Here is a 25,732-nt window from a genome sequence, read left to right as displayed (position 1 = left end):
TTGTCCCGCCTATTCCCCGGAGTCACTTCTAACACGTTTAGTGCGTGGCTGGGGCATAGACTGGACTGCTCAAGGTGTAGATACGCGGGGCTGCGCTTAAGGCCATGTGAGTCGGTGTAGTAAACTAGACTCGCGAAGAGGTACTGGTAAGGGATGGGTGTCGCATTCTCGATCTTGCCCCCGACAGTTCTCAGCGAGTGCACTGCGAATTATCCCCATCCAACGGTCAGAGCTAGAGATACTCTACTTGATGCCAGAACAACTGGCCCGTGCGTTAGGTATCCGATAATAACGCCAGCGAATCCAACGTCGAAGGATTTCCGAGTTCCATGGGAAGTGGAGGAAGGTCTCCTTGTCGCCCTCGCCGCGGGCGCCCTGGGAGAGGAGGGGGTAGAAGCAGCCCGGGCCGAACCAGTTGTAGTAGGTCGCGAGGAGGAGGTCGTCAGCGTGGGTGGCCTTGTCGTACAACAGGATGCCGGACTCGGAGCTGCGCCGGGTGAGGGGCCGCGGGGGCGGGAGGCCGGCGTTGGAGATGCGGTAGTAGCTGGGGGACGTCGTCTCGAGCCAGAAGTCGGGCCAGGTGACGAGGCCGTGGGAGGCGAAGGGCTCGGAGGTGAAGAGGGGCTCCGGGTCGTGAATGGGCCAGACGTCCGAGTCGAGGTAGAGGGTCTGCTGGAAGGGGGAGAGGAGGATGGAGAGGACCTTGTACTGGTAGTGCCTGATGGGGGCCTCGGTGTTGCTGGCGAGGAGTAGGTCTTCCACCACGAGGCACTCCACGGCCATGCGTCGGAGGATGCCGTCGCAGAAGCCGGCGGCGGCGGCCCGCTCGGCGCGGGTGTCGAGGAAGAGGTGGACGGGGAGCCGGGAGCCGGAGCGGCGGAGCATGAGGATCGAGGTCAGGGCGGTGCCGAGGTAGCCGCCGCCGGCGGTCATGACGACGCCGCGGGTGCCATTCCAGTAGGGAAGCTTCTCGGACAGCGTGGACCTGACGGCGGACACGAAGGCTGCGTGCTGCGCGGTGAGGGACTCGAGGGAGGCGTCGTCGAGGGCGATGAGGTTCCGGCGCGGGGTGTCGTCTGTTACGGTCTTGGAGAAGGGGCTCGAGTCGAGCTCGCCATCGGAAAGCGGGGGCCCGACAGTCGGGCGGAGGGGGGAGGGAAGGCTGGGCTCGGCGACGTGGAGGGCGGCCTGGAGGGATTTCCAGAAAGCCTGGACGGGCACCGACTCCAGGTGGGAAGCTGCCGAGGGGCTGCCCTGGTCGTCGTTATGCGCCGGAGGGATGGCATTATAGGGGAGGAGGGTCGAGGGAATGCGGAACGAGTGGATGTGTGCCAGGAGGAGCAGGCCCAGGACCGGGGGTACGAGGTAGAGCCATAGCGGCCTCCGGCGTTTCGCGGGAAAGAGGAGTGACATTGTGCGTTGTCGTGATGCCTGGCTTGGTGTTTTTGTTCTTCCTGGGATTTAATCTGGGGGGTTCCGTGTCGGAGACTGGGGGACCGAACGACGATTACGCTGTTGCGCCAAATAGACAGACCGGTATTAGGATGATTGGGTGATTAATGACAATAGGACGATAAGACACAGATTATTAATTATAGGTGAGGCACAAGCTGTCAGCATATGGCCGTTGACGTGGACGAAGCGTTTTCTTTTTTTTTTTCCTTTTCCTCTTTTTCTCCTCAGGGGCAGTTGTTGGAGATGGTTGGGCAGGTTATGGGAGCACGAGAAGCTACCGCATCCCTTCGAGCAGTCGATCGAGAATAGAGAACGACGCATGCTGGGCCGACAAACGGCAGGGCGGCGAGGCGATGGATATATAGCAGACGACAGACAGACGGTGTTGAGGGTGTGGGCTGGGCGAATATGACCAATATGCAAGGAAGATTTCCCACCCCTGTCCGATTTTTTATTTGCGACTACATACGGAAGTACAACCGTACGTCCCCATGAGCTGATTTTATGCCGTTCGTATCCACCACGAACTATCGATCGTACATGTACAACTTAGAGAGAGGGGGGGGGAAGGTTGGTGTGGTGTCTTTCTTCCGAGTTTCTTTCTGCTAGCGAAAACGCTCCATCAAGGTCCGAGGAGAAGGTGTGTTTTCCCGATGCAGAGCCCTGGAGCAAAAGGCCATGTTTGTACTTAGAAGGGGAGTATGACATTTGGCAGGTTTGCGGGATCGTTTGCGCAAGAAACAGAAAGAAAAAAAGAAGCAGCCAAAGAGAGGGAAGCAGCAAACAGCCCCGGGAGACACATCGCGGCCCGAGCAATTTTCCCACAAAGTCTTTCTCTGTGTTTGGTGCTCTTTGCCCCTGGCACCCAGGGCGGTCGGTCATTCTTTCTTATTGTTACTTTATCTTGGCTCGTACAATGGAGTGTGTCCCGCTTGGGACACCAGCACGGTAAGTGACAGGTACACTAGGGCGGCGAGAGACATTGATGGGGAACGAACGACGCACATTCGAGGCTCCTGACTGGCCCGTCGTCGCTGGCGTGTGAGCCGGGAATACGAGGTTCGCGGCCGATGTTGGGAATAGCCTACTCTAGTAGTAGGCACGTACATGGCGCTGAACCATCCGTCTTAGGCCCTACTGCGTAGGTTGCGCTCACGAGGGCGACACGAAGAGTGGTTCGGCGAGCATCCATCGCGTCTGTGTGGGTAGTGTCTTGTTCACCCTGCGCCGGGCGAAGAAAAACTTCGTATTTGGGTGGGCGATGAGTGATCGACGGTGTTAGACATGCCTCCCCCCCAGTCATGGCCAGTCCGGGGTCATGAATCTCACAGGGAGAGAGGGAGAGAGAGAGAGAGAGAGAAAGGCAGGTGGTAGATGGCGGAAGTGGGCAGGGTACCATGTCTGCGAGGCACAGATGACATGGTGTGATTGAAATTGCTTAGTATGGCTAATCGATGCGCAGATTTCCGAAATTGGCGCCATGCGGGCTGACAGGCTCTAGGTCCGTGGTCGAAGGAGAGGCCGGGGAGGATGCCATGGTGGTACGAGTCGATGAGGACCAGGTTGGTCACTGGTGATGCACCCATAGAAGGGAAGAGAGGGAAAACAGAGATCCCGGGGGTTTGGAAAGCTGGGATTTGGATTCCAGATATACGTGGTACGACCGAGGCGAATAAACTACAATGGTAGGTAAGAAACTTTGATGGGAGGCACAGACGGGAAGAGGCAGAACAGACAATCCAGCGTCTTAGCACGAGATAGGAAGATACTTCTTGTAACATCTTGATGTATACGTAGAAAAGGTATACGATTAACACAGAGATAAGCACTGGATCAGAGGGCGGGTAGAAGTGGATACACGCAGGGACCCCCACCCCACCCCCACTAACGGCGGGGCGTGGGTGAGGTGAGGTGAGGTGATGATGTGTATGCGTGTACCGCGCTAATGACCGAGGCGGTCAAGAACGGCAGAATCATTTTTGATCTCCAAACTTTTTGGATTGTACCCTGGAGGCGATCTTTTCGGCGTGACCATCAGCGACGGTCCGAGAAAAGAAGAAGAGAGGGGGACAAAAAAAAAAGCAACCATTGGATTTGGTCCCACTAGCATCCCGAATTCCATTTTGAAGCGGCTACGGCAAGAAAAGGTGTCAATTGACACAAATATCAATACGGCACAATGACCAAGACGGCGAGCGCAAAGCGCAAGCGCGCCGAGAGGGAAGCCCTCAAGGCCGCCCAGACCAACAAGCGCGCAAAGAGCTCTCACGACGCCTCAGCCGACGGCAGAAACACCCCCGACCCGAATGACGCGGCCGCCCACGATACCCATGCCGCTAGCGGCCCTAGGTTGCCCAAGGTGCTCCAAGAGAAAAAGCTCTTCGTCGAGAACTCCGTGGGCAAGGACCGCCTGCGCGAGGCGAAGCTCTACGACCTCCTCAGCAGCGAGAACGAGACGGACCGCCTCGAGGCTGCCAGCGCCATCATCTCCAGCCTCCTCGACGGCGACGGCGTGACTGAGGCCGTGCTGCAGCGCCACCTCGACTGGCGCCTGTTCCGCGGTCTCGCGAGTGGCAGGGCCGCCTCGAGGCTCGGCTACAGTATCGTCCTGACGGAGATCCTGAGCCAGCTTCTCGGCCCGCCAAGGAACCTGAGCCGCGACAAGTATCCCGGCCTGACGTTCGATAAGGTGCTGGGGATGCTTATGGAGAGGACACACGTCGGCGGCAACATGCCGGGCCAGGAGGAGCGGGACCTGTGGTTCGGCCAGCTGTTTGGGCTTGAGTGCTTCGTGCGCGCTAGGGTACTGTTCACCCCGGACGAGGGCCCCGACAGGTGGAACGAGGTGTTGAGGCTCCTGGTGAAGCTGGGGAACAAGAAGGTCTGGCTGCGGCCGCAGTGCGGGTGGGTCGTGGCCCAGGCGCTCGCGCAGCTGGACCGGAACCGCATCGAAATGGTTCTGCAGCAGCTTGTCGAGCTGGGCTGGTCCAAGACTCCGGAGGGCGTTGGCATCTGGCTCGTCGCCTTCGAGCAGTGCCCCGACCTGAGCAGCGGCGACCAGTCGAAGCACCACCACCCGCTCTCGCCGAGGAACCTTGGCGAGCTTGCCGGTATCCTGAAGGAGAGTGGCCAGGACGACGTGGAGAAGCAGCAGAAACAACAGCAGCAACAGCAAAGAAGGGGGGCTGGCTTCAGCAAGAACAAGCAGGCCAATTGGACGCCCCAGCTCCACTTCGTTTGGGATCTCATTGTGCGTCACTTCTTGCGCAGGGGCCCCGAGCATGTCGAGGACTTCAGGGCGTTCTGGAAACGTGTTGTTGATGGTGAGTTCTACGAGTGTTTGTCTTTCTGGGGAAAAGACTAATCGGGATTGTACAGACAACTTCTTCGCAAAGACCGCCACCGAGGGACAAAAGTTCAGGGGCTTCCTGGTTTTCCAGAAGATGCTCCAGAGCTACGCCGACATCGACGACCTCCTTGATATCCTTTTCAGCAGGAACCTGATGACCTGTCTCATCAACCAGGCCGCCCAGGAGGACCGCTTCCTCCACCGTGCGGCTCTCAAGACCTGCAAGATCATCGAGGAAACGTCTGCGGCGCACCCGGAAGCCACCGGTATCATCCTCGACAACCTGATCAACAACAACGGCCTGTACCGGTTCGACGTCATGACCAAGAGCAAGACTGTCGACAAGATCCTCCAGCACGTAAAGGCCGATACGGGCGAGGATGTCATGCAGGTCCTGAGGGGGCCCGTCATGAAGACCTCCACCACATCGTACGCCAACCCCCCCCCCCCCCAAACCTCGTTTGCGGCTCGAAACTGACAATTTCCACAGAAAGGACATCAACGCTGTCAAGCTTGACCTCCGCGTCTACATCGAATACATCTTCCGCCTGACCACCTCAGCACCTGAAGTCGCGCTGCAAGAGCTGACTTCACTTGCATACGCAAAGCCTATCTGGGTCCCGGCGAACGCACACTCTCTGGTAACGGAACTTAGCAGGAGCCGTCTCCAGTCCGCCTTCGCCAAACTTTCGCGCAAGACCGAGGACTCGAACTACCTATGCACCGCGGTCCTGTCGATCAACCCAGAGTACATTCGCATGGAGGGCGAGATGAAGGAGGAAGTCAATTCGGCACGGAAGCGCTTGGAGAAGCTCATGAAGACAAGCACCTCCGTGGGTGAGAGCGCCTCGGACGAGGTCAAGATCGCACAGGGTCTGGCTCTCCTCTACGGCATTGCCATCTCTCAACTTTACAACGAGGAACCGGACGCGTTCCAGCTTCTGAGTGACCTGAAGGAGTACCAGACTCGTCTCCAGACGGACGAGGAGGGCGCTGCGGAGTTCTTGGTCGAGATTCTGCTGTCTCTTGTTTCTCAGCAATCCTCACTTTTACGAGAGATCTCGCAACGGGTGTTTGGCAACTTTACCACCCGGGTTTCTCCCAAAGCACTGGAGCTGCTATTGGACGTCCTCTCCGCCGACGAGAGCGCCAAGGGTCAGCAGTCGCTGTTCGATGATGTCAACGCAGACGAAATGGATGTCGAAGACATGGAGGACGACGGCGAAGACGATTCTGACGACGAGCTTGGTTCCGACGTCGAGGTGGACTCGGACGTTGAGTTTGTCGGCCTCAACACCGGCGACGGCGAGGACGAGGACGAGGAAGAGGATGAAGACGAAGAATCGGGATCCGACGAGGAGGCCGACGCTGAAGATGGCAACAACCTCGAGGCCCTCGACGACGCCCTCAGCAAGATTCTCAACAGCCACCGGCTCGACAAGGACCAGGACGCCGAGACCTCGGACGATGACTCGGACATGAGCGACTCGGACATGCTGGAGCTCGACAGCAAGCTGGCCGAGGTGTTCAAGCAGCGCGCCAAGGCGGCGCCGAGCAAGAAGAAGGAGCGCAAGGCCGCCAAGGAGTCCGTAGTTAACTTCAAGCGGCGCGTGCTGGACCTGCTCGAGGTCTACGTGAAAAACGAGGCGGCGAACCCGGCGGCGCTCGCCGTCCTGCAGCCACTCCTGCGGCTTGTCCGCACGTCGACCATCAAGACGCTCTCCGACCGGGCGTATGAGCTGATCAAGGACTACCAGAAGAAGCTGCGCAAGGCGCGGTCCGGGGTCGCCGGCGGCAGAAAGGAGGACAAGAAGGTCGACAGGGAAGAGGCGCTCGAGGTGCTGAGGGGCGTGTACGAGGAGCTGAAGGCCGGTGAGACCAAGGCGCACGCAAGGGCGGCGGTGCCGGCGTGCCTGATCGCGGCCTCGAGCGTGTTCCATGCCGGCAAGGGCGACCGCGCCGCCGTGGACGCCGTGGTCGGGGACGCTGGAGAGGGCTCGGCGGTGCAGCAGGAGATGAAGAAGGCTTGGGACGAGTGGTGCAGGAACCACGAGGCCCTGAAGAAGAAGGCTGCCGCCGCTGATGCTGCTGCTGCAAAGAGCAAGTAGAGCAGGGAAAAGGGAAGAGTGCCAGATAAGGCCATGGCGTGGTACTGGGAGGTTTCATTGTCGGCGCACCGGGCATGGGATAGGAAAAGAAAAGAAAAAAGCGATTCCAGTCACACTTGAAGCATTGGCCATTGAACAGGCCTTGTGGAGGTTCTAGGCTTGAGTTACTGTTCGTATATAATGCTGTCAGACCCCATTCATGCTATTTACGCGATTTCTACGGAATCTTATCGACTAACACAACCTCGGTCGGTTCTCATTCGAGCAGAGCAACTCGAAGCGTCCCGGGCCATCCTGGGTATGATGGATGATGTGGGTGTGTCTCTTAGGACAACTCACCCTCCCCTTTTATCCGAACTTTTTTTCTTTCCTTTTTTTTCCCCTTTTTTCCTTTGATGACGAGATTTCATTACCTGTGCGGGAATCAAAAATTCTAGCAGGGCTTGATGGGGAGTTCAAATGAAGGGGAAGATCACGCCCCGTCTACGCGGGTTCTGGCTGAGCGAGGTTCTATAGGGGGCGGGTGACGATGGCGACGGCGGGAGTGGCGGTGATGGCGGAAGAACAGAAACCAGTCTGGGCTTGACATGAGGGATCAGAATAGCGACCTGAGCAGTCTCGGGCGGCCAGAACGAGATGTGTCCGTCGGGTTGAACGTCACGAGAGTCACGAGGAGGTGCATCGCCACGGCTGTCTCCAACGTCAAGGGTTTGATAAAGAGGTGAGGTGGGCGAGGCGGGCGAGGCAGGTTCTTGTGAGGGAATGGGGGCATCGGAGGTGTCCAACTGCTCTTCCGAGAGGGATTCATCTAGGTCCGGGCCGCACACAGCCAGGAGGTCCTGCGCGCCATCATGACCAGAGGCAACGGAACGCTCTGAGCCGCCGTGGAGCAGAGACATACGGTCAGGGTTGCGGACAACCAGCTGGCCTCTATGAACGTCGAGAAGGCGAGTCGCGGCGGCCACGGAGAACTCAAAGTGGTCGTAGACCACGCCGAAGGTTGAGTCTTCGGAAGGATGGTTCTGCTCCGAGTCCGGGCTTGGGTTCTTTGTCTGATCCTCCTCCTCCTCCTCCTCCTTCTTCTGGCCGGGCGTCTTGCAGTCGAGGTACTCGCTCCAAGTCGGCACGTCCTCCAAGCACGGCACGCCGGGAGGGGGAAACGGTTCCCGGCGATGCTCCAGGACCTGTCTGAGGATGTAGGTGTTGTCCAGGGCGTTGCAGAAGCGGAGGCACAGACGGCGGAGGCCGCGGCGGCAGCGTGTGGGTGTGGGAAGCTTGGCCATGGGTGGAGCTGCTGCCCGGTGGTGTGTTTGTGGAAGTCGTTTTTTGTGTAATTTTCTCTGCAAGTGTCGAACCGTCGTGTTGTGTGACGGACTTCTACAAACTGTAAATGAGACTATGTATATGTTTGTCCTCGTGGCAAAAGGTAGGAGAGGCTTCTGGCTACTCGGGTCGTCTCTGACTGTGAACCAAGGACTTGTCCCAGTACAAATACAAACAAAGCATTGTTCAGTGAGCTGGCTGCCTAGATCCCGAGTAGCACAGTGTAGGTGAAAGGGGTCCAGAGTCGTGATCTAGGATACTCCATCCACAAGACTTTATCTAAATATTGTTCATGTTGATACATGACCCTCTAGAGGGACGTTGAGAAAATACTATTATAAGAATGATAGCTAGTTAGCATGTCGAGATACTAAGCAACTAGCTTTTTCCAAACATTTAGAGTCCTGGTCTTTTAATGGATTGTATATAATGTGAATGGACTCTGGCAGTTATCGGCGTCAATGTCCGAATCTGGTAAATGTGACCTAGATATGACTGGCAGACTGCTGATTTTGGTAAATAGGTCAATGATGAATGTCAGCTCCGGCATCCGTTATGGGGCCGTAGGGCCACATCACCAGACCTCAAAAGCCTCAAATAACTGCCGTTAATGCCTTATATACCTGATTTTTCTTTTGGAAAACTATGAGTTTGAGGAGCTTGTTCACATTGATCTCTGGCCCGTTCCTAGGGAAGTCTCACCTAGCCATTCACCAGGCATGGCAAAAGGCAATGAACTGATTGACAGGCGGCAGGGGTGGGGATTACATTGCATCTTTTATGGATGCCGCTCTATACATTTATGTGATTACCTTCAGGTCTCAAGTGATCATAGTATCAAGCTTGTGGGCGGTGTAGATAGATTCTGTATTTTGAGTCTAGCATATCTATGATGGCTCCATCATTATGAGCTCCTCGGTGACCTCTCCCAAACTATTATATCGAAATCAGAGACCGCCATACTCATTGTGTATGAATTCTCTCGATACGTGAAGTGACCTCTAGACCGACGAACAGGAATCGGGAGTTGAGTGGCGACCCCTTGCAACATGAAGGTTTCTGACGCCAACGAGACGAGCGTTGTCATTTTTTGGTGCACTCTAGGAGAGGCCTATGCCAGGGCTAAAAAGGCCAGAACGTGGGAACTTGGGGTGCTTCTCTGCATTGGGTGTATTTGCGGGAGAACGCGCAGCTTAGGTAGAACCGGACTGTTACTCGGCTTGTCTCTCAAGGCATGTTGAAGGTATACGACGGCCCCGAAAGGGACATTGATCCTGAATCGGTGCCCCGTACCTATCGTCCTCGGGAGTTCTCTATCTCAAGGTACGCAGGATCGGCCCGGGTTTTTCGGTATTGCTTGTAAACCGTCGTCCCGGGACGCGAGGAGGCAGACGCCACGGCGATACAGGCTTGGTGGCTGAGGTGGAGAATGTCGGGAGCATCAACACCATCGTCCGCGGATTTTTTATGTTCGACTGCAACATGAGAACGAGTGATACGGTAGCTGGTAAGGCCCAGGTCTATACAGAATGCGGGCCGCCTGAGGCCACCGTCGCCGGGCGGCGCAGCATGGGAGGAGCCCAAACGAAACGGCCACGTCTACGCATCTGTGCAAAGGAGCTGTCCAAGAGGATAGCAGGGTGTTGTTTCCGGACAAAGCAGCAAAGCTGTCTTGCAAGGCCATGCGATGTGTCCTTTGAAGATGGAAAAAGGCAGGACGAGATGTTGTGGGCCTGCAATGTCAAACGTTCGCATCAAACTCTCAATGCCGTCAATGGCTCTAATTTTACTCTATTTCATTTGGAATGGGATACACTCTGATGAATTTGAGAAGAATGCCACTCCATATTGAGGCTTTATTCGCCCTTTCAGAGAACGAGAGCGGTTCTTTTCGTTCATCTCGTTATTGATAGCCGGCCTTTGTTCCACGCATCATGTCAAAGTAAAATCAGGCTAACAGAGTCCTTGTCATTCACTTTTGTAGACAACGGTAACTGAATAGAGGACCGAGTCCCTGATGACAATTCCAGAAGCATCGATTCTCATAAAGTCCAAAGAGCCTACCATGTCTACATACGTTTCCAGAACCACATCACAAGACGAGCCTCACCATTATACTTCTCGACTCAGAAACGGCGTAATCGACAACAACGTAACGGCACACAAGCATCCCGAACTGTCAACATGTGCATAGAACTATGGCGCAGATACTTTTGCCCAAAGGCGCCGCATCACACTCCGACGAGCGATCTCAACTTCGGGATCGACGTCCATCCTCAACCCAGGGAAGACGTGGCTGACCACTGCCTGGTACAGGAATGCGACAACGTCTTCAGGGAGAACGAGGAGAGCCCGCAGGACAACGTGGACGAGGGGCGCCAGATTCACTGGATCTACAACCTGGTACGGTGCGCCCATCTCTACTCCCACGAGTGCGCGAGGTCGCCTTGTGTTGGAGGGAGGGTTCAATACTTTGACCACCCATGCTCGTACTGCAGTGGTGGCATCGACGTGCACGTCAGAGACTACGGCGAAGTCTTGCGCGACGTTAGCCTGCCTTTGAGAATCCCAGCGACCGGGAGAGCAATAGACCCGGAGGTGGTACAGAGATTCGAACATTATAGGGAGAAGTACCTGCTCCGGTTGCTCCGATTGTTCCACGTTATGCTGCTGAGGTCCCTTCCAGTACGGCCCGAGGGCGAAACCTGGAAGTCCTTCATCGAAACCGCCTGGCCCGAGACCTTCTGCAAGCTGGACTTCGATCACATTGGCCACGGAGTCGTCGACTGCGAATGTCCGGCAACGAAGGAGGAGTGGCGGACCAACTCGGCGTACTCGAAACGGAAGAACGAGGCGCTGGCCATACTCAACGGCCTCGAAGCTAGGAGCGGGCCCCGTGGCGCGTACGTCTATTATTGGTGGACAGAGGGCTTTGGCACAGACGACGACTGGGAACCAACTGACAGGGCCAACGGCGTGTACTCCAAATACGATGAGGAAACCGACTTCTTGCCACACCAAATGCAGTTTGTATACTTCAGGCAGGAGGATTACGACCGGCGATATACAAAGCTTCAGACTCTGGCGAGAAACTGTCTGAGGCAGCTAAAGGAGAGGGGCAAAGACATCTCCCAAGAGCACCCGACGACGGGATATTGGCAGCGTTGCGGGATCAAGTGGATGGGATTCGACGATTGGGATAGGTCACTTGACCGGCGCATGGAGTTCCTGGAATGGGTTTACCAATTCCTCGCGCTCGACGCCGGTCTCCACGAGAACGTCATGATGTACCTCGCCGCTGCGCTGCTCGCCATGCTCAACCCTTGGCCCAACCCTCAGATCAACTACCACCCCTCGCATCCCAATCCCTATGCTCTGGACAGCGAATTGGCGGCATACGATGTCCTCCAGGAGTGTATCTGGTGGGTCGAGTATCTGTGGCCGTTGGACGGAGACTTGAGGGTGCAGGACAGCTACAGGGAGTCCATCGATGCGAGCAGCGAGGTCAACTGGATCATCCAGCGCAACAGGGACATTGAGCTACTTGACATGAAGTCGCGCAATCGTACGGCTGCGCAAAAGACTGGACTGTTTATCCTGCCGCCAGAGGTGGCCATTGCGCAGGGCGACGAGATCTGCCCCCTGTGCCAGGAGAGATGGGGCCACTTTCCTTTCCACGAGCCGGTCCAGCTGCCGTGCTGCAACAAGTTCGTCGGGCGCAGGTGTATGAAGCAGTTTCTGGCGTCCAAGCCGATTCGGCCGGCAGGCGGCGACTATATGAGAAGGGAGAAATGGGTGGAAGAGTTCAGGTGCGCGCTGTGCCGCGAGGGCGTTGGGCACCACTTCTCACCGCATTTCTACGGGCAATTGCTGGGCGATCCTCCCAGAGATATCCGAGATTTAAGTTTCTATGACGATTATGAAGGGTTTCCGAGGCCGTCAGAGTACTGGCAATAAGTTGGAACTGTGGGACGTCGTTTTCTATCATTCAACACCCTTGGCCGACTGAGCGAGGAAGGTAGGCAATGGAAATATAAACGGCATAGATCCAAGCCGATTGGTTGGCCGTCTTGATTGATAATGCGGAGACGAAGATATCGTAGACTTTTCGACCGCTCGTGTTGGACCCCCCTTTGTTCGTCGTGGCAGTCAACGTCGTCGTCATTGGCGTCGGAGTCCCAGAGAGAAGCAGAAGAAGAAGAAGAAAAAAGGCTGAGAGTGACATTGGTAGGAACAAACACAGACAATAGAAAAGGGAGAGAGGTTTGTAGCAAACAAGAGGGAAGGAACAGCCTACCCGGCATAGACCGAAAAAAAAAGGCAACCGCTCATTCTGGAATCATCTTCTCCTCGCTCATTCCTTACTGGTTCCTTTGACTTTTTCACTCTTTGCCGCACATCGTCTACAACATCACCACCAGCCAAAGCGCCTGTCAAAGCTGTCAACCACGCTGCTTCCAAACAAGAAAAGGAACATTGTTCGCGGGGGTGCTTTCTGCATCTCGGCCTTCCATCTGCAATTCCAGCTGTATGTATCATCCGTACCTACCTAGGTGGTCACAGTCGTGCATTGAAAGCATGACTTGGCTTCTCCCCCCGTGGATCACAGTGTGCAGCTTAACCGACTGACTTGTTCACCAGGACAGCCATTCCGATCATTACACAGTTGCAATATCCTTCTAGGTGATGCTCCGATGCGTTCCGCCCGCCCATGCCCCGATATAATGCAGGAGTCGCCGAGGTCGTGACTCCAACCCTCTCTCACTGAGGCTCAACTGGCATCATCGGCAAGGCAGATGGTTGGTTGTTGGGATAGACCAATGCAAGAAGAGGCCGCTTCATCGAGCTGAGTTTACCTCTGCAGCTACCGCCTTACTCAGTACTTAAACTACTCTGTAACAGGAGGACATGGAAGTAAGCAAGCCCACACAATTAAGGGAGTGAGATCTGGATGGATCTAGGCCTAACATGGTCTGGTGCAATTCACGACATGGCCCAAATCCCTGCCTGGAACTGTCTCCTTTTAGTCAGGGCCCTTTTCTCTGCAGGTGCAGGCCCAAACGGCCCCCCCCCCCCCCCTACACCCTAGGACCCTTTAGCCATTGCGCTGCCTCGCACCCCGGCTGAAGCCAGAGGCGAGAAAAAGCTCCCTTGCCCACGGAAATTCCATCTCGCGCATCTCTCCCGAAGAGACCACATATCCCAATCGCAAATTTTGTGGGAGCAATATTTCGATTCTTGTCCGTCACAGATAAGGTGGAACTTGTTGGGCGGGACATTGTCAATTCGATAAGCAGCACATTGCCTCGAATTCCTTGGGCATAGAAGAGAGAAAAGGTAAGTGGTCAACGCGCCCTGCTGTTATGTTGTTGCTTCGCTGGCACATGTTCCCCACGTCGCTACAAAGGAAGCTCCAAGCTAATTATAACACCTGGCATCCCCAGACTCGTGGTTTGACTTCGACACGCACTCAACCCTTGGCCATCTCGCGCCGCCCTCCCTTCGTCCACGTCAGGCATCAACTGGACTCGCCGCCGCCGCCATGAAGTTCAGCAACATTCTGTCCCTCGGCCTGTTGGTCATGTCGCCCCTGGCCGCAGCTTGGAGCAAGGAAGGTAAGCACGCTACCAGACGCATATGCAACTTGACCGCGCAACGTCAGCTAACAAAGGCGATGGTCAGATCGCGAGATTTTCCGCATCCGCGATGAGATCAGGGCCCACGAGGCAAACCCCGACCAGACATTCTACGACCTTTTGGGTGTCAAGAACAGCGCCAGCATCGACGAGATCACCAAGGCCTACCGCAAGATCTCTCGCACCCTCCATCCTGACAAGGTCCGCCAGCAGATCATCGCCGAGCGCACCAAGGCCAAAAAGAAGGCGAACAAGGAGCCCGGTGTCAACGTGCAGAAACCCCCCACTCAGAAAGAGATCAAGGCTGCCGTCAAGATCGCCTCGGAGCGCCAGGCTCGTCTGGGTCTTGTGCGCAAACTCCTCAGCGGCCCTGAACGCGACCGCTACGACCACTTCTTGAAAAATGGCTTCCCGGCTTGGAAGGGCACCAACTACTATTACAACCGCTACCGTCCCGGCCTGGGTACCGTGCTGTTCGGCGTCTTCCTCATGGGTGCCGGCGCGTTCCACTATATCGCTCTGTACATGTCTTGGAAGCGCCAGAAGGACTTTGTCGAGCGTTACATCAAGTTTGCTCGCAACGCCGCGTGGGGCGACAACCTCAGCATCCCCGGCATCGATCCGACACCGGCGCCTGCCCCCGCCCCGGCGGCCGACGACGAAGAGGGTCCCCAGCAGCCGATGAACCGCAAGCAGCGCCGTATGCAGGAGCAGGTCGCCCGGAGAGAGGCCGCTAAAGAGCGCGGAGGCCGGTTCCGCAAGCCTGCCGCCGCCAGCAGCGGTAGTGCCACTCCCCGTGAGGCACCCGCCGCCCAGAGTGGCCCTACCGGCTCCAAGAAGCGCGTTGTGGCCGAGAATGGCAAGATTCTGGTGGTCGATTCGCTCGGCGATGTCTACCTTGAGGAGCAGGACGAGGATGGCAACACGGAGCAGTACCTTCTTGATGTAAGCGCTCAAAACTAATACACCCCAGCCTATACCACATTTTGCCAGCCGATACTAACTGGAATGAATTAGCCCAATGAACTGCCTCAACCCACCATCCGCGACACCGCGCTCGTCCGTCTCCCCATCTGGGCCTACAATCGCACCGTCGGCCGCGCTCTCGGCCAGAACAACGTTGACTTGAACATCGACACTGAGGACCTGGACTCTGACGATGGCGAGGCCCAACACACCCCCAGCTCCGACTCGGCCGCCGACGACTTTGAGCTCCTCGAGAAGTCGACTGATTCCTTGGGCAAGGCCAAGGCTTCTGGCGCGCACACTGGCGGCAGGTCCAACAAGCGCAAGAATAAGAAGCGTTAAGAGGAGAACGGGCTGAAGGATGCCAAACAGCTGCCCGTCCACACCCTTTTTCAGTTTGTTTTCGTTACTGTGACGTGACGGGTTGTGTGACGTTGACAGTCTGGGTTGTTTGTCTCAGCCTCGAGATCGGAGGGCTGCACGCTGCACCATAAGGCTGCGGCCGCTCTCGCAATGCATATAGCTTAACCACGAGTGCAGAACAAAAAAAAAACGAGTACATGAGAAGGCCCGACTTGATTCTTGAAATAGTGGTGATGGCATCAGTGCGTTGCATGTGCATTAAGGTTTGTCCAAAGGAAATGTGGAAGGATTCGATCATCCGAGATGCTTCTCCGTCGCGTCTGACATCTGTGAGACGACGAAGGCAGGCAGTTAGTAGGTCTCTGCGAGAAGGAACGGGTAATTAATGAGGGACCATAATTAGGCATTTTCTGGCACTATGCCAGAGGATGGGTTTTCCCTTCTGCATCATTACCCGTTCAGTCCAAGTATACATACACACACACGGGCTGTCCGCCCTTGTTGGCACCTATCCAGTTTGCCCCCATGATGAATTGGAAACTGTTATCCTGTCTCGAGCGATTTCGTTTCCCGTCAGGTTGCTGTGCCGCCCCTGCGCGGCTGGTGCGTTAGGTCGTTTGTTGTCCCCCTCTGCATCTCGCAACTCTGTTTCGTCCGATGCTTCGAATGCAACGTCAAACGAGGTGACATTATGACGGCTAACCTCGACAAACACCACAGCGAGTTGCGTTTACACTTCACCATTCTCACGTCATTCCATCGACATGCTTGCTGCCTTGTTTATAAAAAAGGCATGCTTCCCACCTCCTCCCCGGCTGCGCTGAAACAAGGGAAACTCAACGCCAAAACGGGCCACCCGTTCCTGGGCTTGTTATCAAAGGAAACAGAACTGCCAGCGGAATATGGAGTGTTCCACCCCCCCCCCCCCCCCCCCCCTTCGTCCCTCTCCCACCTACCGCGACCTGAGATAGATAGGTGCTCGAGCGCTCCACCGCACGGCGACGCACTGCTCGAGCCCAGAGCCGGTCAACAGGTTCCAAGTTCGCGCCCCCGTCATCCTCCCCGATGATTTGCTCGCATTCCCTAGCGTCTGTTCGCCAAAGACACCATCGCAACCGCTAAGCGAATTGCACTACCTCAATCAAGACTCTGCCACATGTTATCTCTCGCCATCCTCATCGGGGAGGGGTTGCTCGCGTTTGCGGGATCGGTCGTCTCGTATTCACGTGTGCCCGAGTGATCCCAAGGTTTCCTTCCTGCCTTTGCACTATTCCCCATACATGGGAACTTCTATCAATGTGCTCACCCGACGTCCCTGCTCTTCCGTACTTGCCTACCTACTTACTTACCTACGCACAAGATCCGTTCTCGATTCACACCACCATGAGCCGATCCCGAGTGCCCCGCCTCGAGAGGGTCAGAGATTCGACTCGAGCCATGCTGAACCACTGTCTAGTACAGACAGTTCTGCCCGCTACTGAAGGGCCAAACTAACACGATCAGGCCACCCGGCTCTGGACACCCGTGACACTAACTGAGGCTATTCTTACTGCTTGGCTGTGCACGCACATCGAAATAGTATACTTACCCCTAAACCAAACGCCACTCCGTTCGACGCCGTGATATGTATACCGAGCGACCCTCCTGGACCCTGATGGGTCTTTTTCTCCCCGTCGTTTGCTCTCTTCCCGCTCTGTCGAACGCACTCTACGACAATCCAACGGCACTGTTGGCATGATGTCTAGGTAACCCAAAGAAAGAACACGAACTCTTGTGGAATCGCTTGTGGGTGCCTGTTCTATCGTGCAAATAATGGAGGATCGTAGCTGGCTGGTGCTTGGTGTGGCTGCCTTCTTCTTCGCCTTATCTTGGATCGCTGTCGGCCTGCGCATTTACTGCTGTGGATGGATTATACGCTCTTTCAGGGTCGACGACAAGCTCATGGTTGGTCTCATGGTAAGTGGCAAGCTCATCCGAAGACTGAGGGACAACGTGGACTAATAGCAAAGTTAGTTCATTTATACCGCCTACCTTATCACACAGATTCAAAGCGTTCGTTACGGCACTGGTCGACACAGAGTCGACCTCAGCCCGGAAGACAACCGCAATGCGCTCATGGTATGGCCTCGATGCCGCCTTTACATCCGTACCCAGCCAAACGTTACTCTGACTAATAATGATCCCATAGCTCTGGTACATTTGCGAACTGCTCTACATCATCTCCACATGTCTTCTTAAGATCTCCGTCGGTTACTTCCTCCTGCGGGTCTCCATCCGCCGTGTCCACATATGGATTATCCGCCTCCTTATGCTCGGCACCATCCTTTTCGGCATCACCTTCTTCTTCCTGGTCATGTTCCAGTGCACGCCCATACCGACCTTCTGGGAGCAGTCGCCTCGCATGGCGGACAAGTGCCTCAGTAACAGCGTCATCTTCTCCACCTTATACACAGCATCCGTCATCAACTGCCTTGCTGACTGGGCTTTTGGGATCCTCCCGCTCTTCATCCTCTGGTCACTCTCACTACCCAAAAAGGCCCGGATGCTTGCCGTCGCCATTCTGTGCTTTGCCGCCATCGGCTCTGTTGCGGCCGTCATCCAATCGGTCTACATACCGACCCTCCTCGACGGCGACGATTTTCTATGGTCCACGACCGACATCGCCCTCTGGAGTACCGTCGAGCCCGGCATCGGCATCACGGCCGCGTCCATCGCCACCCTACGTCCCCTGTGGCAACTACTAGGGCACCCGGGTCCCCAAACGCCTCGTTCCGTAGCCTGGCGAGAGCGCTTCCAGGCGAAGTCGAACTACGTTCGGAGCGACGGGTCCGATCCGCGTCAAGACCCGCTAGAACCCATGCCAAACTATGTCTCTCCCGATGAGTATGAGGCAGATACTGGTTTCGTGTTCCAGTCGGAGTTGCCGTCCGTCCACATTTCGCAGAACCGCTTCAGCTTGTCGACGACCTCGCACCGGAGCCGCCGGAGCCGCCGGAGCCGCTCGAGCAGGTATTTCGAGACGGCTCCACCCGTGGAAGATAAACGTAGCGAGGGCCACAGGCAGAGCGCTGAAAACGTGCCGAACGATGATGTGGAATCATTGGTCACGTCTCGCGAGGACGGCGATGGCGCTCAATGGCTGTGCCCCTCCCCTTCCCACGATGTATGTTTGATAACCTCCCCGTCTCCGGCTGAGGTACTAGTCGCAGAAAGTTTCCCATTTGGCGCTGACCCATTGTCATAGAGATACGAGGACTGCGACTTTGAGGTCGAAGACGGGTTCAACCTGACGCTGATGACTACAACTCATGACGCCCCGACCATCAACTGGTCCAGTCCGCGCGTGTCGACCATCTCCATGGGTTTTGCCCCGTCCCATCGCAACTCGGCGCAATCCGCCGCTCCGTCATGGGGCTTTAGCAGGTGCAACGGCACGAGTAGGATCAGTAGGATGAGCGGCTCGGTTGCCAATTACCGTAGCAGCTTCGGGACGAGCAAAGTGAGCTGGCGCAGCAACCCGATGCACAACAACGGCAGCATCAGGGCCAGCAGCACCGGGGCCAGTAAGCCCAGGGCCAGCAGGCTCAGCAGCGTCATCAACGCCAACCAGGCCGCTGAAGGCCGCGCCAAAACGGACAGCTACGCCGGGACACTGGCCATCAGCAGGGACCCGAGCCCGAGCCCGAGCCGGCGCGGCAGCAGCGGCAGCGGCAGCGGCAGCGGAAGCAAGTCTGACCGGCAAGACTGGCGAGGCCGGACGCCGCCGCGGGCGAGCGGCCACTATGCCCTGGGGTCCCAGTTCCTGGCGCCGCCGTCGGTGGACTTCCCGATGCCGAGTCCCCCTCCCAGCGTGTGGCGGGGCAGCGTCACCGCCGGGGACGAGACCGACTCGGCACAGTGGCTCTCATCCAATATGCCGGGGCACCCCGGGCACCCGGATCCCATGTGGCAGTAGCAGGCGGGCACTGCTATTCGAGAGACCTTGCGAGCGTTCAGGGATCAAGTATAAAGGCGCTGCGGTCGGGGCTCTGGGGACTACCAGCACAACTTTTCCCCGGGGGCAGACGAGTTCCGTCCGAGACCCGAGCCGGCGCTTAGTCTCGTGTATCATCAACTTGATCTTCCATCCATACTAGCCGGCGGCCATTTCAAAATGGGTTACAGTAAAATATATAAAAGGGAAAAAAATCAGGGGTGAGGGAACATTTCAGGCGTACAGGCGGTGGCGTACAGGTGCCACTCGATGAAAGCTTCAGTGATGACAATAGCAAACCAAGGGGGCGAGAGGCCGGGCGGCAAGTGTATCATAGACCAGAGTTGCGTATCACGAGTATCGCAATAATAATACCACTGCACTAATTCCCCCCCCCCTTCTTTTTCTTCAAAATTTCCGTTCAAGCAATGAAGTTGACGGTGGTGGTGATGTCGACGCCTCAGGGGCGTTTGGAATGGGGTGGGAAAAGGGGCATACAGACACCTCCCTTAAAGGGAAACAGACTGTCTGTCCGAGCAAAGCCAGACAAGTTGGTGCTCTTCCCGCCGCGGCACGGCACCCGAGGGTTATCCGCCTAATGCATCATGGCGAAACCTACACGGACGTGGAGGAGGCTCCCCCAACGGACGGCACAATTGCATCATAGCCAAGTATTAATGATTTCTTCGAAGGCGGGAAGGAAGGGATCTGGGCCGAGCAAAGAAACACCCGCGGCCGTGCTGCCCGTCATCCGTGTTCACTACTAGCGGAACGCGTCCTTTTTGTTTCGTTGCGTAGTTCTGTTCATTCCTCATGTGTGCCTAGTGGTATCTGGCCAATTCCTTATCCATAACCTTCTTAACAAAAGAAACCGTTCTCCAAACAAAGATAGCCAGCCCGTTATTGCCTTGCTCTCCACCCGTGTGCCCATCCGACATGCAGTCCAACCCGTGAGAGAAGGAGGTATCTGCTGCTATGCTGAAAAGTGAATTTGGTGCGCGCAAAGTGTCCGTTTACAAAATTTCCATGGCCTCCATGTTACCCGCCTGGCCGCCATAATGCTGGAAGGCGCCGTACTGATTCTCCATTTGCATCTGCATTTGAAGCGCCTGCTCCCTGGCCCAGTCATCGCCGAAGCCCTTGTAGACGGGGTCGGTGGCCGGCTTATAACCGCCGAGGACGGAGCCACAGTGAGAGTAGTTGCCGCTGGGGCGGGCCTCAACCTGCTCCCGCTCGTACTCGCGGCGCATCATCTCCTCGTAGCCAGACATCATGTAGGGTTCGACCTGGTGGGAGATGGAGTTTGCCAGCCAGCGGCTGTCGTCCGACTGAACCGGGGTGCCATCGAGGCTCATGACAGCGTTCTGCTGCTGCTGCTTCTCCGCCTCCAGACGCTCATACCGCAGCTTCGCCAGCTGCTCCTCCTGCTCCAGAGTGGTGCTCGTCCAGGCGAGCGAGGGGTTTTCTGTGCTCGAGGTAGGCGGCGCGGCACGCCAGATTTCGATCAGACGTAGCTGGTGGGGTTCTTCGGAGATTCGGAAGAGCTGGATTTGGGAGGGGGAGAGGACAGAAGGGTCAACGCCGTGCTGGCTGAGGACAATCTCGGGAGTCAACTGCTCGGTCTGAGGAGGTTCTGACGAGGGACGTTGAATAGGAACATGTTGAGATTGTGGCTGGCGAGCAATGTGCGCCGAGTGGGTGTAGTGTTGGGTGATGGAGTAGATGATGGGGGCCGGAGTTGGTGCGGCGTTGGTGGGGGCGGGGTCAGGGGTCTGCTTGAGCTCGTCTTCTGGCTTGGGCGACTGTACTTGGCTCTGCACCTCTGGGTTAAAGGTTAGATTGCGAGAGAAGAGGGCTGCAAGGTCATCTTGAGACTGCATTGTAGGGGCGTAGGAACTCATGGCCTAATAAAACATGTTAGTCGTTGTCCTTGGCTGCTGGCTTGTTGTTGCGGCGATGTGGTGGGTGTGTCATCGCCGATAAAAGCCCGGCGGGGTTCCGAGGCAGACAAATGATGACCTGCCGGTGCGTTCGTCGAAAATTGATCCAAGGGGATGGATTACTTGCCTGTGTGCCGGATGGTTGTGGTCGAGGCCAAAGGTGAAAGAAAAAGAGGCCAAAAAATGGTTCAAGAAGAAAAAGTACGGTTCCCTCGTACAAGTGCTTGCTATGGAAGTGAATCTGGTCGTGGTGCAGAAGACAGTGGGGTGCTGTCGTTGGGATCTTGCTCTTGGTAATCGGGTTCGGGGGCTCGGACAGCGATAGAAAACAGAAGTGTTTCTTATATTGTCTACTCTATGTACCCTCGAGAGTTTGCTGTGTGGAAGCAGAAAATAAGAGAACAGAGACTCGAGTAGAAGAGGGAGGAGGAGACGGAGAGAGGAAACGTTGAGGGTTAGTTAGCCAAAGCGATGGACAGCAAGGGTCGGGAAGCGGCGGCGGATCGGGTTCGACACGATGGTCCCTTGGGCAGGAAGACAGCAGTAGTGGTGACAGGGTTTGGGGTTTGTGTGGATGTGATGCGGGTGCGGCCTGGTCAGCGGATGCAGTAGGACCAGATAGATGAGTTTAGTGGCGGGGTGAGAGAGAACTACGCCGTCGTGCTTGCTCGCTTCTGGGCAAACAGTCGAGGGTATTTGCGTCAAGTCGTAGAATATTAATGGCCAGTCGTGATAGAATTTTGGGAGAGGGAGCATTCAAGGGGCGGATGTGCGTAGCTGGAGTTTATATGACGGAAGGAGACAGTCAATTTCTGGCGGGTAGGGAAGAGGAGGGAGGGGAGGAAAGAGAGAGAGAGAGAGAGAGAAAGCGGCAGGAGGGGAGGGGAGGACCTGGCAGGGGGGAAATTAGGAAGGAGGGGCAACTAGCGGGCAAGACCATGACGCAGACAGGGCAGTGTGACGCAGATTCACTCACCTGGCTGGCTGTAAACACTCACTGTATATCCGTACTGCCGCTACCGGTGGGAAGGTGCGCTGCGCTTAGCTGAGTTAAACGTTTCAACACAGTGACGGTAGGCATTACCAACATACATACCGTACACTCAAGTACATCGTACCTACCTACTCAAGTAGGCAATTGTCTCTCGTCCCATCCCATCCCATCCCATCCCATCTTATCCCCTACGCTACCTACCCTCTCCGTCTCTGTCACCACATCATCATCATCATCACCACAAACATGGCGCCAACCACCGCTAGCCGGCCCAATCCAACCGCTTGTCTCCATGGTCACTTTCTTCCGTCGGGCCGGAATGTCTGCCTGAACCTGCAATAGACCCTTGCTTTTGAGGTGGTCTCGCCCAAACTACAGCTAATCATTCACCCATTCAGGTACCAAAGATGGGGACGGTCCGACGCATAACGGATCGCCGGACGAGTCGTGAATTCGGTACCTGGCCTGGCATCAACATGCATGCAACCATAACACATCACGCAGAGGACCAAGGGCATGGTCCGGCAGCAAGCCGGCAACTTTGAAACCTATGTACTATACATCGTAGTACCTACTCTTTTCCCATATCCCGCACCTGCGCCCAATGGGCTCTGGAAGCCCACCGAGCTATGGTACCTATCTAGATGTCTGTGCCTACCTCACGTAGTAGGCCGTTTCCCGTGACACACTCGGGCCCATCTGTCGTCACCTGTCTGCGCATTTCATACACTTACTTTATTTCGTTCAGAGGGAAACCCTTTAACCATGTCCTCTTCGACCTGTTGCTGAAAACATGCGATACCCATACCCACTTGGAGAGCATTTAAAGCGAAGGCCATGGCTTTCCCAACAGTTTTCTTTGCCTAGCTTTGCTTCGTTCCGAGGCCGACTCTCGAGATGCTAGTCTCGTCGTTCGTGCTTCTTCGTACACCGCTCCTCCTCAAACCCCCGACCTAGCACATGTTTCGCCCTACCCATCCGGGCCTGGCCTCTTGAGTATCGGCTAGGTGCCACCGATACGGGAGGTGTGATACGTACGCAGTAGTAACATGTCTGATGAAGCATCTCTTACAACATGCGGAAGCCATGCTTCGGGATCCTTTGGTGAGAGAGGAACGGGGTCAACGGACTACTCGCTTGAGACTTGCGTCGGCCGGCCAAACGAGCCTCGAAACTTAAAAAAAAAATGAAAAAAACATGAGAAGAAAAAAAGAATTACAAAAGCGACCGCCAACTGTCTCCCCTCACGCGGAATCCTCCAACACCTACCTGGCAGCTGCAGCCCACTGCAGGTTCAAGTGTGGGATGGTGGGGTAAAACCAAGTCCAGTTGCGCCGCTCCAGCTTGAGCCACATTTGTGTCTGTGGCTGATGCTCCCCGTCACTTCTCCTCAGCACACACCTATCTTTCCTTAGATCCACCCCTGCTCTCACTATCGGCCTGAGGCACACTTACATCTAGCCTCGCTCGTCAACCTCGCGCAGCAACACGCAGCTCGGGTTGCCTGAAGCTCAGATCTCAAGCCTCCAGATTCCCCCAATCCCAAACCACGTCCCGCCATCGTCATCCACCACCAAAGCCAGCTTCCCGACAACAAGACAACCTCCCACGATCCTGTACCTCATCACAAAACTACCTGCCGCCGGCCGTGTTACGCCGTCTTTTCCAAATACAAGCCGCCTACCCCAATACCCAAGCTCCCTCTAATTCACAATGGTAAGCTTTCCCTTACCAGGTACCGGGGGGCAACCACCACCACCTCCTCGTCCTCCAGTGACCGGGGTTCTTGGGAGCTCTCGCCGCACCCGATCCCCGTCCTCTACAAAGCACGAAAATTGCTAATGTGTTTGTGTCTCGCATGGAATAGACGTCGATAGGTACAGGCTATGACCTGAGCAACTCCATCTTCTCCCCCGACGGCCGCAACTTCCAGGTCGAGTACGCCGTCAAGGCCGTCGAGAATGGCGGTACATCCATCGGCATCCGCTGCAAGGAGGGTGTCGTTCTTGCTGTCGAAAAGGTCATTGCCTCGAAGCTATGGAAGCCCAATGCCAACAAGCGCATCGCCACCATTGACAGACATCTCGGTGTTGTAGGTCGGCCCCTCGTCCTTTCTTTCCCCCTCTTGCAGTCAACCACATATCCTCCCCACCCCTTCCCTTGCTTCTACATGTCTCTAGACTAGTGCACAAGCATCTCAACTCCTATGTTCATCGCTTTAATATATCATTTTGTTTCTGGCTATTAAACTCACTCAAACAAGGTCTACTCAGGCATGGTCCCCGACGGCCGCCACTTCGTTGACCGCGCCCGCGAAGAAGCCCGCGGCTGGCGCGAGACCTTCAAGACCCCCATCTCCACCGCCGACCTCGCATCCCGCATGGGCGGCTACCTCCAAGCTTACACCCTCTACTCCTCCGTCCGTCCCTTCGGCATCACCGCCATCGTAGGTGGCTTCGATCCGTCAACCGAGTCCCCCGTCGACGGGGAGGTCGGCTCCGGCCCCAAGGTCGGCGCCGGCGGCAAGGACACTTCCAAGAAGCACGGCGGCCCCTTCCTCTACATGATTGAGCCCTCGGGCTCCTACTGGGGCTACTACGGCGCCGCCACCGGCAAGGGCCGTCAGGCCGCCAAGGCTGAGCTCGAGAAGCTTGACCTCGCCGAGGGCGGGCTCACCCTGAAGGACGCCGTCAAGGAGGCTGCCCGCATCATCTACGTTGCCCACGACGACAACAAGGACAAGGAGTTTGAGCTCGAGATGAGCTGGATCAGCGACATCGACGGCCCCACCAAGGGCCGCCACGAAGAGGTGCCCAAGGACCTGCGCGAGGAGGCGGAGCGGTTAGCCAAGAAGGCGCTCGAGGGCGATGACGATGACGACGAGGACAAGAAGGAGGACGACAAGATGGAGGAGTAGGTATCCCCCATGATGACTGCTTGAGAATCGGGACTGCGGTCGGGCTGCTATTGGCAGCAGGGAAGACATAACGACAGAGAGACGAATCAAAAGATGAAAAAAATATCTGTCAAACACACGACGGAGTTCTGCTGCCTTAGAGGGGTGGTATCTTCACGGCCTCTTTTGTGTATCTGTAAAAACAGCATGACGAGGGCCATGGCGGCGGGATCATAGACTAAATCAGACCAGATTTGGGCACGCGTCGGTTCCCGAGGTTTACCATGCCACGTCGTCATACCGGCTAGCCTAAACGATACAGATCCAATCCATGCTAGAACGATTTTCACTTCACATAGGTAGGACGGACAAAGCTGTAGATGACCAGTGTGCCCCTGCGAGTCATCCGGAGGGCGACAACCAGAATCGGGTAAGGCACGGGAACGAATGAAGGGGGGGGGGGGGGGGGGGCCTTGATCAGGACGACGTAACTCGCACGATACGTTATATTCTATTAACCAGTCCAGTGCGAACCTGCATTGCATGCTTGCGCGGCCAACAATCGTGTCCCGTGGTGGCACGTTACCATTCTCTGTCCCGCTTTTAGCAGACCCCACCGACGAGCACGTCGGTTACTTAGAGTCTTCCATTGATAGCTTACTCGTAAATCGGGTTGTCCCGTGGGAGACATTTACTCGCAGGTAACACGGGAACTCGCAGAGCTGTCAT

General features: G+C 56.1%; 8 protein-coding genes across 8 annotated transcripts; 5 read left to right on the top strand and 3 right to left on the bottom strand.

The window, feature by feature from the left end:
* Positions 1–243: 243 nt before the first annotated feature.
* Positions 244–1,413, bottom strand: GLRG_06458 (uncharacterized protein; the record flags this gene model as incomplete). Its single annotated transcript, XM_008097143.1, has 1 exon — positions 244–1,413. The coding sequence occupies one exon, from the start codon at positions 1,411–1,413 to the stop codon at positions 244–246; it is 1,170 nt and encodes a 389-aa protein (XP_008095334.1).
* Positions 1,414–3,634: 2,221 nt separating this feature from the next.
* On the top strand, positions 3,635–6,912 carry GLRG_06457 (DNA polymerase phi; the record flags this gene model as incomplete). Its single annotated transcript, XM_008097142.1, has 3 exons — positions 3,635–4,778; positions 4,834–5,233; positions 5,295–6,912. 3 exons carry the CDS (start codon positions 3,635–3,637, stop codon positions 6,910–6,912), a joined length of 3,162 nt encoding a protein of 1,053 aa, XP_008095333.1.
* A 455-nt stretch (positions 6,913–7,367) lies between these two features.
* On the bottom strand, positions 7,368–8,195 carry GLRG_06456 (uncharacterized protein; the record flags this gene model as incomplete). Its single annotated transcript, XM_008097141.1, has 1 exon — positions 7,368–8,195. One exon carries the CDS (start codon positions 8,193–8,195, stop codon positions 7,368–7,370), a length of 828 nt encoding a protein of 275 aa, XP_008095332.1.
* Positions 8,196–10,419: 2,224 nt separating this feature from the next.
* GLRG_06455 (uncharacterized protein) lies at positions 10,420–12,192 on the top strand (the record flags this gene model as incomplete). The annotated part of the gene is made up of 1 exon (XM_008097140.1): positions 10,420–12,192. The coding sequence occupies one exon, from the start codon at positions 10,420–10,422 to the stop codon at positions 12,190–12,192; it is 1,773 nt and encodes a 590-aa protein (XP_008095331.1).
* A 1,585-nt stretch (positions 12,193–13,777) lies between these two features.
* GLRG_06454 (DnaJ domain-containing protein) lies at positions 13,778–15,179 on the top strand (the record flags this gene model as incomplete). Its single annotated transcript, XM_008097139.1, has 3 exons — positions 13,778–13,850; positions 13,918–14,816; positions 14,889–15,179. 3 exons carry the CDS (start codon positions 13,778–13,780, stop codon positions 15,177–15,179), a joined length of 1,263 nt encoding a protein of 420 aa, XP_008095330.1.
* Positions 15,180–17,141: 1,962 nt separating this feature from the next.
* GLRG_06453 (uncharacterized protein) lies at positions 17,142–19,155 on the top strand (the record flags this gene model as incomplete). Its single annotated transcript, XM_008097138.1, has 4 exons — positions 17,142–17,156; positions 17,214–17,318; positions 17,389–18,363; positions 18,445–19,155. 4 exons carry the CDS (start codon positions 17,142–17,144, stop codon positions 19,153–19,155), a joined length of 1,806 nt encoding a protein of 601 aa, XP_008095329.1.
* Positions 19,156–20,186: 1,031 nt separating this feature from the next.
* GLRG_06452 (uncharacterized protein) lies at positions 20,187–21,074 on the bottom strand (the record flags this gene model as incomplete). Its single annotated transcript, XM_008097137.1, has 1 exon — positions 20,187–21,074. The coding sequence occupies one exon, from the start codon at positions 21,072–21,074 to the stop codon at positions 20,187–20,189; it is 888 nt and encodes a 295-aa protein (XP_008095328.1).
* Positions 21,075–23,820: 2,746 nt separating this feature from the next.
* Positions 23,821–25,024, top strand: GLRG_06451 (proteasome A-type and B-type; the record flags this gene model as incomplete). Its single annotated transcript, XM_008097136.1, has 3 exons — positions 23,821–23,823; positions 23,975–24,199; positions 24,371–25,024. 3 exons carry the CDS (start codon positions 23,821–23,823, stop codon positions 25,022–25,024), a joined length of 882 nt encoding a protein of 293 aa, XP_008095327.1.
* Positions 25,025–25,732: the final 708 nt, after the last annotated feature.

Source organism: Colletotrichum graminicola (assembly GCF_000149035.1).
Source record: "Colletotrichum graminicola M1.001 genomic scaffold supercont1.24, whole genome shotgun sequence".
Classification (NCBI taxonomy): domain Eukaryota; kingdom Fungi; phylum Ascomycota; class Sordariomycetes; order Glomerellales; family Glomerellaceae; genus Colletotrichum; species Colletotrichum graminicola.
This window is presented reverse-complemented; position numbering and strand designations above follow the sequence as displayed.